The sequence below is a fragment of the Mustelus asterias genome, chromosome 1 (assembly GCF_964213995.1).
Source record: "Mustelus asterias chromosome 1, sMusAst1.hap1.1, whole genome shotgun sequence".
Taxonomy (NCBI): domain Eukaryota; kingdom Metazoa; phylum Chordata; class Chondrichthyes; order Carcharhiniformes; family Triakidae; genus Mustelus; species Mustelus asterias.
In genome coordinates this window covers 104,185,100-104,202,163 of record NC_135801.1, presented here as the reverse complement: position 1 = coordinate 104,202,163, position 17,064 = coordinate 104,185,100, and the positions used below count along the sequence as shown (strand labels likewise).

The 17,064-nt window shown below is 43.0% G+C and overlaps 1 protein-coding gene across 13 annotated transcripts in view; it reads left to right on the top strand.

Moving 5' to 3' along the window:
- The window catches only part of LOC144495583 (RELT-like protein 1), an 84,662-nt gene that overhangs the window by 20,747 nt on the left and 46,851 nt on the right, over positions 1 to 17,064 (top strand). For 8 of the 13 annotated variants that reach the window (XM_078215760.1, XM_078215782.1, XM_078215790.1 and 5 more), the window contains exon 2: positions 9,312 to 9,518. In XM_078215760.1, the coding sequence (XP_078071886.1) occupies positions 9,312 to 9,518 (207 nt within the window). The remainder of the gene's footprint in view (positions 1 to 9,311; positions 9,519 to 17,064) is intronic. The other 5 variants (XM_078215835.1, XM_078215825.1, XM_078215815.1 and 2 more) reach the window with 1 other exon arrangement.

Here is a 17,064-nt window from a genome sequence, read left to right as displayed (position 1 = left end):
AGGAAAATGTAAGGCAGATTTAGGATGTTCATAATTCCATTAACTTTACTCTGGTCTTATCTGTAGATCATGTATCAATGATGAATTGACATGAGTCTGAATGCAGCTGAGCATGCAATGGGCCTCTGCACAAAGAGCAGAGCAATAAAGTAGGTAAATGCTGAATTTTTTTTGTCTTTTTATCTGGTGCCTAAGCTAGCACAAATAAAGCTGCTTGGAACAACAAGTATCTTCCCATCTAAACCAAACTGTTTGTCAAAATAGATTTCAAAGCACAAGAATGGCTTTTCAAAATCCTCACCCGAGCAATTCACATACCTTCAAGACTCCCAAGAGCTGCCCATTTACTGCAATGGGAGTTGAGACCACAAGTGCAAGTAACTTGCACAAACCCTTGGACGAATAATATTCGGCTTAATTGCTTATAGACTTCAGACTACAAGTATAGATAATTGCCAAGTTGGTGATCAATATTTCCATCATCTGAGTGGGGCTCTGTTTGATGCATGTCAACATAAGCAGATGATTCATTCCCTTTTGATGCCAGCATCTGCATCAGATCATGCACCTGAGATAATGCCAGCATAAAAGAATCCTTATGGAATGCAGTTAATCAATTTTAAGCTATAACAACACTGGTGTAGCAAGTAACTCCCTTACTTATTTTTCAAAGAAATACCATGGAATTTCTTACATCTGCTTGAGAGGGCAGACAGGGACTTGGCTTAACATCTCACCTGAAAGAAGGCATCTTCGAATGTGCAGCACTGCACTGAAGTATCAGTATAGATTTAGTGCTGAAGTCTTGGAGTGGAACTTGAACCCACAACCATCTGACTCCAAGTCACTGTCAGCTGTAAAATATCTTCAAAATGAACAAAATATTAGCGCTGAAACCACTAACAGAATCAGAAATGGCTTGTAAACTAACTTGTTTTTATAGAAAATACGAATGCTGCAAAGTTGTGCCTAATTTGAAGTACTTCACCACCACCATTCTTTGTTCTGCGGTTGTTGGAGGCTGCTCATTTTGGCTCCAGGGTATCGCTGTAGGAGTTCTCATAGTGTCCTAGGCCCAAACATCTTCATCTGCTGTGTCAATTACCTTCGTTCATAGGATCAGCAGTAAGGACGTTCAATGATTTCATATTGTTCAGTACCATTTTCTGCTCCTTGGGTAATGAGCAGTCTGTGTTCACATGCAGCAAGACCTGGTCAACATCCAAGCTTGGGGTGATCAGTGACAAGTAGCAGTTGTGCCATATTGGTACCAAATATTGACTCTCTTCAACAAGAGATAATCTAATGATCGTGATCGTTAACTGCATTTACATTGCTGAATTTTCCCACAATGAAGATCCTGGGGTTACTGTTGAATGGTTTTAAGATTGAACTGGATCAGCCATGTAAATACTGTGGCTACTAGAATAAGTTAAAGGCTAGAAATTCTGCAGTGAATTAGAATCATAGTATCCCTACAGTGTAGAAAGAGATCATTTAGCTCATCAAGTTCGCACCGACATTTCACCTTGGCTTGAACCGGGTCCCTGGTGCTGTGAGGCAGCAGTGCTATCCACTGTGCCACCGTGCGGCCCCAGTAGATTACTCATCTACTGTCATCCCATCTGCAAAATGCATATGGAATATTCCCCACTTGCAGGATGAGTGCAGCTCTAACAATGTACTGTTCAAAGCACCCCATTTGATTGACATCCCCATCTACCACCTTTAACATTCACTCCCTCCTCCACCAGCACATCGTTGCAGCACTGTGTACAAAATGCACTGCAGTAATTAAGGCTCTTTTGACAGCACCTTCCAAACCGATGATCTGTGCAACCCAGAACGGTAGGGGCAATAGGTGTATGCGAACATCACCACCTGCAAGTCCCCCTCCAAGTCACACACCATCCTGACTTACAAATACGTCACTGCTTATATCAGCTTTCACTCGGTTAAAATCCAGAAACTCACTCCCTAACAGCACTATGGTTGTACCAATATCATGTGAACTGCAGCTGTTCATGAAGACAGTTCACTACCACATTCTCAAAGGCAATTGGGGATGAGCAATAAAAGTGACCTTGCCAGTGATGTCCATCTCCTGTAAGTGAATGGAAGAAAAACTAAAGGTCGTTGAGCTTCATCACTGTCTGACTGGCTATTGAAGACTAGAAAACTCCTTTAGATCTTGCTATCTCAAAATTAACTACATTTTACTAACCTCAAGAGAAAATGGGCCATAACTTCCTTGCTCCCTCTCTAGCGTCGCGTTTGGGGCTACCTCAGAGGCACTTGGGAATCCATCTTCGAAGTTTTCCTGTAAGGGTTTAGCTGGCAATTGTCCAGAAGGGTCAACTTTCCCCAGACATTTTTGCTGGGCTGAGAACCATCCAACAAAGTGATTTAAATTGTGAACTTTGGATGCTTTTGCTAGTTTTATACTCTTAATTACTCTGAAAGAGTTAGAAAAAAAACACTTCTAGCTTCAGAGTAACTATTTTAAACACCTGGACCCAGGCAGGTCAAACAAGTAGTAATCATAGAATTCCTACAGTGCAGAAGGAAACCACTCGGCCCATTGAATCTGCACTGACTCTTGACAGAGCATCTTACCCACGCCCTGCCCCGTAACCCCATGTATTTACTCACTAATCCCCAAATGTACACATTTTGGGACAATTTAGAATGGCCAATCAACCTAACCTATGGATCTTTGGACTGTGGGAGGGAACCGCAGCACCCGGAGGAGATCCATGCAGACAATGGGAGAACATGTAAACTCCACGCAGTCAATTGAGGCCGGGACTCTGGCGCTGTGAGGCAGCAGTACTAATCACTGCCATCATGCCGCTGTTAAGAAGGCAAATGGCATTTTGGCCTTTATTGCAAAGAGGTTGGAGTTTAAAAATAGCGAGGTTTTGTAGCAATTGTACAGGATGTTGGTGAGGCATCACCTGGAATACTGCATAGAATTTTGATTCCGTTTCCTAAAGAAGGATATAGTGATATTGGAGGCAGTCCAAAGGAGATTCACCAGGCTAATTTCTGGGATGTGAGGGTTGTCCTATCAAGAGAGACTAAATAGTTTGGGCCTGTATTCCTTGGAGTTTAGAAATCATAGAAACCCTACAGTACAGAAAGAGGCCGTTCGGCCCATCGAGTCTGCACTGATCACAATCCCACCCAGGCCGTACCCCCATATCCCTACATATTTTACCCTCTAATCTATGCATCCCAGGACACCAAGGGGCAATTTTTTAGCATGGCCAATCAACCTAACCCGCACATCTTTGGACTGTGGGAGGAAACCGGAGCACCTGGAGGAAACCCACACAGACATGGGGAGAATGTGCAAACTCCACACAGACAGTGACCCGAGCCGGGAATCGAACCCAGGTCCCTGGAGCTGTGAAGCAGCAGTGCTAACCACTGTGCTACCGTGCCGCTTCTTTCAGAAGAGTGAGGGGTGATCTTATTCAAACATATAAGATCCTGAGGGAGCGTGGCAGAGTAGATGGTGAGATATTTTCACTGGTGGGAGAGTCTCCACAGTAAAAAGTCTCACAACACCAGGTTAAAGTCCAACAGGTTTATTTGGTAGCAAATACCATAAGCTTTCGGAGCACTGCTCCTTCGTCAGATGGAGTGGAAATGTGCTCTCAAACAGTACAAACAGACACAAAATCAAGTTGCAGAATACTGATTAGAATGCGAATCCTACAGCCAGCCAGGTCTTAAAGGTACAGACAATGTGGGTGGAGGGAACATTAAACACAGGTTAAAGAGATGTGTATTGTCTCCAGACTCCAAGTGGAGAGGATCTCCAAGAAGATCACGCATATCGACACAGACATCAAGTTTCTACAAACATGCAAGAAATGAGCAGAAACTGATGGCCAAGTTCCGCACACATGAAGACGGTCTAAACCGGGATGTTGGATTTATGTCACATTATCAGTAACCCCCACAGCTTGCCTCCTGGGCTTGCAGAATTTCACTAGCTGTTCTGTCTGGAGACAATACACATCTCTTTAACCTGTGTTTAATGTTCCCTCCACCCACATTGTCTGTACCTTTAAGACCTGGCTGGTTGTAGGATTCGCATTCTAATCAGTATTCTGCAACTTGATTTTGTGTCTGTTTGCACTGTTTGAGAGCACATTTCCACTCCATCTGACGAAGGAGCAGTGCTCCGAAAGCTTGTGGTATTTGCTACCAAATAAACCTGTTGGACTTTAACCTGGTGTTGTGAGACTTCTTGCTGTGTTCACCCCAGTCCAACGCTGGCATCTCCACATCATGACTACCATCGGGAGAGTCTCCAGCAAGGGGACATAGTGACAAAATAAAGGACCGATCATTTAAAACTGAGGTGCTTAGAAATTTCTTTTTGGAGAGTGGCGAAGCTCTGGAATTCTCTACCCCAAGGTGGGGTGAGGTTGGATCATTAAAAGTATTTAAAGTGGAGGTGGATAAATATTTGATAAAGGAATAGAGGGCTATGGGCAAATGGCACAGAAAAGGAGTTGAGATCAGCATATTGAATGGCAGGGCAGGCTTGAAGGACCGGGTGGGCCGACTCCTTCTATTTCTTGTGTTCTTGTGATGCTGAATTGTCCTGAATGAATGGGGTTAAGCTTAACTTTTCTATATAGAATTTTGATTTGTATGTGGGGGGGGTAAAAGTGCCAAAATACATACATTTATATTGTATCTCTTCATGTTGCTGGAATGTCTGTATCACACTATGGAACATTTTGAAATGCACCAAATTATTTAAAAAGCTAGCCAAACATAGCAGCCATTGGCACCAGAAATGCTCGCTCTCGCAATCAAAAGTAAGGTGAATGGTCAGTTTATTTTTTCTGAGGGAGGATGTTGGCAAGATATTTAGAATCATTTCTGTTTTTCTTCGAGTAATACTGTGGAATCTTCAGTGTCCACATGAATAGGCAGGCAGGGACTGACAGAATATTGAATAATACACAGCACTGTTTGCCGAGGACCAAAGAAGAGTGGTATCAAGTGAACTAATCTTCCAGAGCCAGAACATTCTGATTTGCTTCGAGTTGCTGTATTCTCATGTTCGTGCTCTTTTTTTCTCTGTCCATTCCTTACAATATCTTTACTTTAAAATTCTTGTCCTTGTTTATTTTCCCCCAGTGGCCTTGCCTCTCCCTATCCCTGCAATCACATCCAGTCCCATAGCCTTCCCCAAGATATCTACACTCCTGTAGTCCTGGGAAACCTTTGGCTGCTAAGGTACAATCAGGTGCCATTTTTGATTATTAAAAGTAGACACAGTTGTGTGTAAAAAGTGCATAAACTCACTGGAGTGATCAAGGGATTTAACTCTCCCAGAATTTAATTTTTTTAACAAGTGTAGATTTTAAAAACATTTCACTCTATTGAGGTAAGCCTGTAGGAATTCTGCTGCATGATTGATTTTATCAACTAACATTGTCACAGTGGGTTGTCTGTTAAGTGACCAGTTCAATTGAGAGTTCCAAGTGGTTATAGAATAAATATTTATTTTTCAAAGTGGTTAGTTGAAAGAATTTCCATGTGTTGAATACTTAACATTTTTATTTAAAATAGTGATGTCATCAATAGGCACGCAATTTTATTTCATGCCAGCAAGGCTCCTGAGGTTTGCCCATGGTGGGTACCCAGGTTAGTTGACGTGGAGTAGTTAAGGGCAAAGGTGGTGGAGGCATGGGCTAGTTAGAGTTAGCAATAAGTTGATATAGTGGCTTTAAAGAGCCTTGGGGGGTTATGATTTGGCATGGAGGGTATGAGGAGTATTGGAATGGGCATAGGGTAACATTGGGCCTTATGAGAGAAGTGAGTGAGGGATGAGGGCTGGGGATTTTATTTGTTTTTAAAGCAAAATTTTGTTGCATTCAACAAGTGCCAGAGTGTAGAGACAGATCTTTCAGCTAGCCTGCCTCCACACCCGACAGCCTCTACTCATTTTGGGTGTGGGAAGCCCAATTTCTAATGCATCCTCCACCCCTCGGAATGATAATTCCAACTTTGTGGCCTCATTTTCCTAGGTTGGGTTGGCACAGCTGGGAAATGTCACATCTCTCTGCTCCTATTCCAGAACAAAACAGCACAGGAACAGGCCCTTTGGCCCTCCAAGCCTGCACCACTCATGTACCCACTTGACCATTCTTTTGTATCCTTCTATTCCCAGTCTGTTCATGTAGTTATCTAGATAAGTCTTAAATGATCCCAGCGTGTCCGCCTCAATCACCTTGCTTGGCAGTACATTCCAGGCCCCCACCACCACCTGTGTAAAATACGTTCCCCTGACATCTGTGTTGAACCTTGCCCCCCTCACCTTGAACCCGTGACCCCTTGTGTTCGTCACCTCCGACCTGGGAAAAAGCTTCCCACTGTTCACTCTATCTATGCCCTTCATAATTTTATACACCTCTATTAGGTCGCCCCTCATCCTCCGTCTTTCGAGGGAGGACAACCCCAGTTTACCTAATCTCTCATAGCTAAGACCCTCCACACCAGGCAACATCCTGGTAAACCTTCTCTGTACTCTCTCCAAAGCCTCCACGTCCTTCTGGTAGTGTGGTGACCAGAACTGGACGCAGTATTCCAAATGTGGCCTAACCATCGTTCTATACAACTGCAACATCATATGCCAACTTTTATATTCTATGCCCTGTCCAATAAAGGCAAGCATGCCATATGCCTTCTTGACCACCCTCTCCACCTGTGCTGCCACCTTTAAGGATCTGTGGACTTGTACACCCAGGTCCCTCTGTGCGTCTATACTCCTGATGGTTCTGCCATTTATTGTATAGCTCCCTCTTACGTTAGATCTACCGAAATGCATCACTTCGCATTTATCTGGATTAAATTCCATCTGCCATTTTTCCGTCCAATGTTCCAACCTATCTATATCCTGCTGTATTCTCTGACAATGTTCATCACTATCCGCAACTCCAGCAATCTTCGTGTTGTCCGCAAACTTACTGATCACACCAGCTACATCTTCCTCCAAATATATATATATATTAAAAAAATATATATATATCACAAACAGCAGAGGTCCCAGAACAGAGTCCTGTGGAACACCACTAGTCACAGACCTCCAACCGGAAAAAGACCCCTCCATTGCTACCTCTGTCTTTTATGGCTAATGATGTGGAGATGCCGGCATTGGACTGGGGTAAACACAGTAAGAAGTCTCACAACACCAGGTTAAAGTCCAACAGATTTATTTGGTAGCAAATACCATAAGCTTTCGGAGCACTGCTCCTTCGTCAGATGGAGTGGAAATGTGCTCTCCAACAGTGCACAGACACAGAAATCAAGTTACAGAATACTAATTAGAATGCAAATCTCTACAGCCAGCCAGGTCTTAAAGGTACAGACAATGTCTGTAACTTGATTTCTGTGTCTGTGCACTGTTGGAGAGCACATTTCCACTCCATCTGACGGAGCAGTGCTCCGAAAGCTTATGGTATTTGCTACCAAATAAATCTCTTGGACTTTAACCTGGTGTTGCGAGACTTCTTACTGATTTTATGGCGAAGCTAGTTCTCCACCCATCTAGTTAGCTCACCTTTTATTCTGTGAGATTTAACCTTTTGCACCAGCCTGCCATGAGGGACCTTGTCAAACGCTTTACTAAAATCCATATAGACTACATCCACGGCCCTTCCTTCGTCAATCGTTTTTGTCACCACCTCAAAAAATTCAACCAAATTTGACACTGTCTCGCCTAAAACACTTCACAGAAGTGAAAATCCAATTGATAAGTGCAATGATTAGGTGCATCATTAAAAGCAGGTACCAGATTTGAACCTTGCTCTGCACCATTAATTGATGTATTCTGGAGGGGTGGTTTGGTGGGGATATTATTTCAGTTGGACTAAACTCTGAAATCAGGGATTATGGACAGAGTGACTAAGCACTTCAACAAATTTGAGCTGATTGAAGGCAGCATAGTTTATCTATCACAAACTGTCAATTTGAACTTCTTCAATGATGTTACAAACATGGTGGATACGAGAGAATCTGAAATTTTATGTCAATTGACTTCCAGCAGGTGATCAATTTAAAGTTTGGCGCAGGGTTTATTAGCAAAAATGAAAATGTATGGGGTTGGGGTCAACCTTGCGACGTTAGTTGAGAAATTTAGTTGTTGGAGGTCGGAGAGTCAGAATAAAGGGTATGTATATAATGGGTGCTGGCATATGCAGAATGCAACACATGGCATTTAGCAGGGATCTGTAGTGAGAGCTCAGCTTTTCATTATGTATTTATAACTATTCAAATGAAGGAGAGCTAAATATCAAAGTTTTATGAATGTGCTAAACTGGGAAGCGCAGTAGGTAGCGCAGATGGGAGTAGGATGTTGCAAAAAGAACAGAGATTTCAGGGGAAAAATTGTTGTCAATTGGAGTACATGTAGGGAAACATGAAGTTATCAACTTTGGATTCAAGAAAGACTAATTGGAGTATTTCAAAATGATGGTAAACCAGGAACAATAGAGAGTGAAGAGATTCTGTTTTGGGTACCAAACCTCATAAAAGTTATTTTCCCCTTATAGCAGATACAGTGCAGACTCACCAAAGTTGAGTTAAATTATGAGGATTGTTTATGCATACACTTGTTTGTAGTGAGGGACTAGCTAATCAAGGTGTTTAGAATGATATAAGAATTCAATGCAGTAGATATAATGAAATAATTTCATCTTGAGGGAATTTGGAATAAAGGTGGTAAATCTTCAAATCAGAGCAGGTCATTCAGGATTGGAATGTGGAACCACTGAATCCATTTCATAGCAATAGAAATCTGGAACTTTTCTTTATTCCCCCTTGCCTTGGATCACGGAACATTTGATGCTTTCAAATCTTAGATCACTAGTTTTAATTTTAGATACTGAGGAATGTGGGGTAAATGGGTTCAGGTACCAATCATCCATTAGTGGAGCAGGCTGTAGAGGCTGATTTGCCTATCACTGGTCTTGGATAGTAACCTAATTCTTGAATAGTATCTAGTGGCCCTAACTGGAAGATCGCCTATATCATTAAGTGAGAGCAGCATGATGTTTGGCTGGATCTTCTCCCCTTCCTGTCACAGCACTGGCTGACTATACAATGGCATGAGGAATGGTCACTTGGAAGAGTACTTGATACCTGCAGAAGCATACCCAGTCCAACTTGGCAAAAAAAACTGTTGTAGAAGAGAAGAAATTGGGAGAGAAAAGAGGAAAATACCAAAATAATTAAACATGTATTTTACTGATACCTGACACTCACTTTTTGTTTTTTCACAGAATCCCATGACTTCAGAGCAGGGCAGAATCAAACTAAAACAAGTAACACACATCCAGAGTACATCGCATTTGTATTGGTACCTGTCTTTTTTCTCACAGGACTTCTAGGAATATTGATTTGCCGTATTCTGGTAAAAAAAGGTTATCGATGCACAACGGACACAGAATCAGAATGTGAAGAGAAGGAGGTTGCTGAGGCAGAGATGGGTAAGAGAATCAATTAATGAAGTGACAACTGAAACAATTTGGACTCTTGTATCGGTGATTAATGGACATTTTATATAACACTTAATATTTTGTATGAGATTTGACGATTATTTCCTTCATCTAACTATCATGTTTAGATAGCAACTTGAAGACTGACTCTGGGATGTTCAAATTCTGTACCACCAAACAACTATTCTAATTTTTGTTTTGACTTTATTTACTTTCTAGTTGGATCTTAAACCTCATCATATGGTGGTCACTACTCCAAACTATTTGATTACTCATAACCATATCTGACAATACCTCTGCCCTTGTACGTCTACAAAAGTACCTCTTTGACACCGAGTCCTTGACGCATTTTCGGAATTTCTATTTCCTTATTTACTCATTTTATCCAAATTAATAAGTGGACACTTAAACCTCCGCGAACACTAACCATTGTTCCTACTTATCTTTCTAACCTAACTGCCTAGAGAGTTAGGCAGAAGGCTAAAGTGCAGGATCTCAAAGATGGTAATTTCTGGACTACTACCGGTACCACGTGCTAGTGAGAGTAGGAATAGGAAGATTAGGCAGATGAATGCGTGGCTTGAGAGCTGGGGCAGGGATTTAGATTTTTGGATCATTGGGATCGTTTCTGGGGAAGGGCTGACCTGTTCAAGAGGGACAGGTTACACCTGAACTGGAGGGGGGCTAACATTCTGGCGGGGAGATTTGTGAGAGCCACTTGGGAGGGTTTAAACTAGCTTGGCGGGGGGGGGTGGGATCCAGAAGAGAAGGTTGAGGACAGCACAGAAGTTAAAGAGAACACATGAAATGGTAAAGGCAGTGTCAGTAATCCTAGTACCAGACAGATCAGGCAAAAGCAAGACAGAGCAAGGGAAGTTCAGATTAAACTGTATTTATTTCAATGCAAGAGGCCTGACGGACAAGGCAGATGAACTCGGGGCATGGATGGATATGTGGGACTGGGATATTATAGCAATTACTGAAACATGGCTAAGGGAAGGACAGGACTGGCAGCTCTATGTTCCAGGGTACAGATGCTATAGGAAAGATAGAACAGGAGGTAAGAGAGGAGGGGGAGTTGCACTTTTGATTAGGGAAAACATCACAGCAGTACTGGGAAGGGATGTATCCGAGGGTTCGGCCACTGAGTCTATATAGGTAGAACTGAGAAATAAGAAGGGGGAAATCACTCTGATAGGGTTGTACCATAGGCCCCCAAATAGTCGGTGGGAAATTGAGGAGCAAATATGTAAAGAGGACTCTTAAATCGGCCTCGCGGGTAGAGGAGGTGGTTAAGAAGGCGTATGGTGTGCTGGCCTTCATCAATCGAGGGATTGAGTTTAGGAGTCAGGAGATAATGATGCAGCTTTATAAGACCCTTGTCAGACCCCACTTGGAGTCTCATTACAGGAGGGATGTGGAAATGATTGAAAGGGTGCAGAGAAGATTTACAAGGATGTTGCCTGGATTGGTTGGCATGCCTTATGAGGATAGGCTGAGGGAGCTCGGTCTTTTCTCCTTGGAGAGACGAAGAATGAGAGGTGACCTGATAGAGGTGTATAAGATGTTGAGAGGTATAGATCGGGTGGATTCTCGGAGGCTTTTTACCAGGGCTGAAATGGCTGCTACGTGAGGACACAGGTTTAGGGTGCTGGGGAGTAGGTACAGAGGAGATGTCAGGGGTAGGTTTTTCACTCGGGGTGGTGGGTGAGTGGAATCGGCTGCCGTCAGTGGTGGTGGAGGCAAACTCGATAGGGTCTTTTAAGAGACTTCTGGATGAGTACATGGGACTTAATAGGATTGAGGGTTACAGGTAAGCCTATATATAAGCCTCGGTAGGTAGGGACATGACCGGCGCAACTTGTGGGCCGAAGGGCCTGTTTGTGCTGTATTTTTTCTATGTTCTATGTTCTATGAGCTTATAGATTGCTCCAAGAAAAATAGGGTGGTAATAGTCGGAGATTTTAATTTTCCCAACATTGACTGGTACAGCCATAGTATTAGAGGGTTGGATGGAGAGAAATTTGTTGAGTGTATTCGGGAGGAATTTCTCATTCAGTATGTGGATGGCCCGATGAGAGAGGGGGCAAAACTTGACCTCGTGGGAAATAAGGAAGGGCAGGTGACAGAAGTGTTAGTGAGCAATCACTTTGGGACCAGTGACCATAATTCTATTAGTTTTAAGATAGCTATGGAGAATGATGGGTCTGGCCCAAAAGTTAAAATACTAAATTGGGGCAAGGCCAATTTTGATGGTGTCAGGCAGGAACTTTCAAAAGTTAATTGGGGGAGTCTGTGGGAAGGCAAAGGGGCATCTGGTAAGTGGCAGGCTTTCAAAAGTGTGTTAACCAGGGTTCAGGGTAAGCACATTTATTTTAGAGTGAAGGGCAAGGCTGGTAGAAGTAGGGAACCCTTGATGACTCGGGATGTTGAGGCCCTGGTCAAGAAGGAGGAGGAGTCACATGACATGCATAGACAGCTGGAATCAAGTGAATCTCTTGAAGAGTATAGGGGGTGTAGGAGTCGAGTTAAGAGAGAAATCAGGAGGTCAAAAAGAGGACACAAGATTGTTTTGGCAGATAAGGCAAAGGAGAATCCAAAGAGCTTCTACAAATAAAGGGCAAAAGAGTGACAAGGGAGAGAATAGGGCCTCTTCAGGATCAACAAGGTCGTCTGTGTGCGGATCCACAAGAGATGGGTGAGATCCTAAGTGAATATTTCTCATCAGTATTTACTGTTGAGAAAAGCATGCGTGTTAGGGAACTTGGAGAAATAAATAGTGATGTCTTGAGGAATATACATGTTACAGAGGAGGTGGTGCTGGAAGTCTTAAAGTGCATCAAGATAGATAAATCCCCAGAACCTGATGGTGTATCCCAGGGCATTGTGGGAAGCTAGGGAGGTAATTGTGGGTCCCCTAGCAGAGATATTTGACTCATCGATAGTCACGGGTGAGGTGCCTGAAGATTGGAGGGTGGCAAATGTTGTGCCTTTGTTTAAAAGGACTGCAGGGAAAAGCCTGGGAACCACAGGCCACATCAGTGGTGGGTAAGTTGTTGGAAGGTAATTTGAGAGATAGGATCTATAGGCATTTAGAGATGCAAGGACTGATTAGGGACAGTCAGCATGGCTTTGTGAGTCGATAACCGTGTCTCACAAATTTGATTGGGTTTTTTGAAGGGGTAACCAAGAAGGTAGATGAGGGACGATGCAGTTGATGTTGTCTACATGGACTTTAGCAAGGCCTTTGACAAGATACCGCATGGTAGGTTGTTGCATAAGGTTAAATCTCACGGACTCCAGGGTGAGGTAGCTAAATGGGTACAAAATTGGCTTCTTGACAGAAGCCAGAGGGTGGTTGTAGAGGTTTGTTTTTTAAACTGGAGGCTTGTGACCAGCGGGGTTTCTCAGGGATCAGTGCTGGGTCCACTGTTATTTGTCATTTATATTAATGATTTGGATGAGAATATAGGAGGCATGGTTAATAAATTTGCAGATGGACACCAAGATTGGTGGCATAGTGGACGGTGAAGAAGATTATTTCTGATTGCAATGGGATCTTGATCAATTGGGCCAGTGGGCTGATGAATGGCAGATGGAGTTTAATTTAGATAAATGCGAGTTGATGCATTTTGGTAAATTGAACCAGGGCAGGACTTACTCAGTTAATGGTAGGGCATTGGGGAGAGTTACAGAACAAAGAGATCTAGGAGTACATGTTCATAGCTCCTTGAAAGTGGAGTCACAGGTGGACAGAGTGGTGAAGAAGGCATGCGGCATGCTTGGCTTCATTTGTCAGAACATTGAATACAGGAGTTGGGACATCTTGTTGAAGTTGTACAAGACATTGGTAAGGCCACACTTGGAATACTGTGTACAGTTCTGGTCACCCTAATATAGAAAGGATATTATTAAACTAGAAAGAGTGCAGAAAAGATTTACTAGCATGCTACTGGGACTTGATGGTTTGAGTTATAAGAAGTGGCCGGATAGACTTTTTTCTCTGGAGCATAGAAGGCTTAGGGGTGATGTTATGGAGGTCTATAAAATAATGAGGGGCATAGATCAGTGAGATAGTCAATATCTTTTCCCAAAGGTAGAGGAGTCTAAAACTAGAGGGCATAGGTTTAAGGTGAGAGGGGAGAGATACAAAAGTCTCCAGAGGCAATTTTTTCAGAGGGTGGTGAGTGTCTGGAACAAGCTACCAGAGGTAGTAGTAGAGGCGGGTACAATTTTGTCTTTTAAAAAGCATTTAGACACTTACATGGGTATGATGGGTATAGAGGGATGTGGGCCAAATGCGGGCAATTGGCACTAGCTTGGGGGCTTAAAAAAAGGCGGCATGGACAAGTTGGGCCGAAGGGTCTGTTTCCATGCTGTAAACCTCTACGACTCTATAACTGCATTTTTTTCTTCTATTCCTTCCCCAATATTTGGAGGTCTGTATTAATCTTTAAATATTAATTTCAAGTCCCTTGCTTCTACTCCATAAAACCGCCTACTATAACTTCTAAATATTTGAACACAAGATATTTGATCTTTGCTCTCATAATGCTGAAGCCATTCTATGATATAGGGGACAATTACCAGTGATATTTAATTTAAAGTTCCAGAGTCAGCCTTCAAGATGCTATCTAAACATGATGGTTGGATGGAGGATATAATCTTCACATCTCAAAGCCTGTTCATGAGTTTGCATGACAAATAACGCAAAATGTTCTGATCAGGGTAGCCATTAGCTATTACCCCGCAGGATGACTTTGATACGCCCTATTTCATTATCAAGCTTACATGGGCTGTATTTAAGGTTACTGATAAGGCCAATCGTGTCGCTGTGGAACTGTAAGAATTCCAGTGTGTATAATTTTTTGTCAGCTCATCTTATTTTTAACTTTTATTTAGCGAGGCAAGTCAATTGCAAACCAATTCTCTTTTACAATAATGACCTGGCAAGAGGCTAATGCCACAGCTTGGAAATTACACACACTATATTTCATTTAAACATTATAAACAAAATACAAATTAGCAGTGAAAGAGAATTAACAGTCTAGCAAATACAAATATCAGTCAACGGAGACTTAACTCATTGTCGAAAGGCATCCACAATAGTAAAATTAGTTGGCTTCAACTTTAGTTGTACCCCATTGGCAGCCACAAAGTTAAAGTTTATTTATTAGTTACAAGTAAGGCTTACATTAACACTGCAATGAAGTTACTCTGAAATTCCCCTAGTCGCCACACTTCGGTGCTTGTTCGGGTAAATGCATCTAACCAGCACATCTTTCAGACTGTGGGAGGAAGCGGAGCACCCAGAGGAAATCCACGCAGACACGGGGAGAATGTGCAAACTCCACAAAAACAGTGACCCAAGCCAGGAATTGAATCCGGGTCCCTGGCACGAGAGGCAGCAGTGCTAATAACTGCCACCATGCCGCCCTGGAAACTGGAATTAATTACAACCAGAGACTTTGCTCACACTTAGGATGACCAGCTTGATTAAGTCATATGACCTCATTGTAAGAAGAAACAGTAATGTGTCGCAAACTTTTCAAGTAGGCAGGTGTTTTGCCCAGCAAAATTCATAAATTACCAGAAGCAGTGGAGTTGGTGCTTTGTGTACAATGAAAGCAATATTGACAGTGAAGAGCTTGTGGTAGAGAGCCCTGGCAGATTTCTCAACTAATACATCATGGGAAGTGAGCTCCTTTGACTGCTCCATTTCAAAGGTGAATTTCAGCGCAAGTTAGAACAGAGAAAATTACAGCACAGGCCCTCCAAGCCTGCACCAACCATGCAGCCTGACTTAACTAAAACCCCCTACCCTTCCAGGGACCATATCCTTCCATTCCCATCCTATTCGTGTATTTGTCAAGACACCCCTTAAAAATCACTATCGTATCTGCTTCCACTACTTCCCCCGGCAGCGGCTTCCAGGCACCCACCACCCTTTGTGCTTTTTAAAAAAAAATTTGCTTCTTGCATCTCTTAAACCTTGCCCCTCATACCTTAAACCTATGCTGCCCAGTAATTGACTCTTCCACCTTGGGGGTGGGGGGGGGGGGAAGCTTCTGACTATCCACTCTGTCCATGCCTCTCATAATCTTGTAGACTTCCATCAGGCCGCCCCTCAACTTCAGTCATTCCAGTGAGAACAAACCAAGTTTCTCCAACCTCTCCTCATAGCTAATGCCCTCCATACCAGGCAACATCCTGGTAAATCTTTTCTGTACCCTCTCCAAACCCTCTACATCCTTCTGATAGTGTGGTGACCAGAAGTGAACACTATATTCCAAGTGCGACCTAAGATTCTATAAAGCTGCAACATGACTTGCCAATCTTTAAACTCAATGCCCCGGCCGATGAAAGCAAGCATGTTGTATGCCTTCTTGACTATCTTCTCCATCTGCGTTGCCACTTTCTTTGACCTGTGTACCTGTACACCCAGATCCCTCTGCCTATCAATACTCAAGGGTCCTGCCATTTAATGTATATTTCCTATCTCTAATAGACCTTCCAAAATGCATTACCTCACATTTGTCCAGATTAAACTCCATCTGCCATCTCTCTGCCCAAGTCTTCAACCGATACACCGATCTGTATCCTCTGGTCCTCATCGCTATCCGCAAATCCACCAACCTCTGTGTTGTCTGCAAACTTACTAATCAAACCAGTTACATTTTCTTCCAAATCTATATATATAATATATGCACTGAACCCTGAGGAATGCCACTTGTCACACCCTCCATTCAGAAACTTAGCCTTCCATTGCTACCCTCTGTCTTCTATGACCGAGCCAGTTTTGTATTCACCTTGCCAGCTCACCTCTGATCCCATGCGACTTCACCTTCTGCACCAGTCTCCCATTAGGGACCATGTCAAAGGCCTTACTGAAGTCCATGTAGACAACATCCACTGCCCTACCCTCATCAATCATCTTCGTCACTTCCTTGAAAAACTCGATCAAGTTCATGAGACACGACCTCCCCTTCACAAAACCATGTTGCCTCTCGCTAATACGTCTAGTTATTTCCAAGTGGGACTAAATCCTGTTTCGAAGTGTCCTCTCCAATAATTTCCCTACCACTGACGTAAGGCTCACCGGCCTGTAATTACCTGGATTGTTCTTGCTACCCTTCTTAAACAAAGGAACAACATTGGCTATTCTCCAATCCTCTGGGACCTCCCCTGGAGAGTAGGAAGTCTCACAACACCAGGTTAATGTCCAACAGGTTTATTTGGCAGCACTAGCTTTCGGAGTCTCAAGCTCCTTCATCAGGTGAGTGAGGACTTGTATTCACAAACAGGGTGTTTAAAGACACAAACTCAATTTACAAGATAATGGTTGAAATGCGATCGCATTCCAACCATTATCTTGTAAATTGAGTTTGTGTCTTTATATGCCCTGTTTGTGAACACAAGTCCTCGCTCACCTGATGAAGGAGCTTGAGACTCCGAAAGCTAGTGCTGCCAAATAAACCTGTTGGACATTAACCTGGTGTGAGACTACTTACTGTGCTTACCCCAGTCCAACACCAGC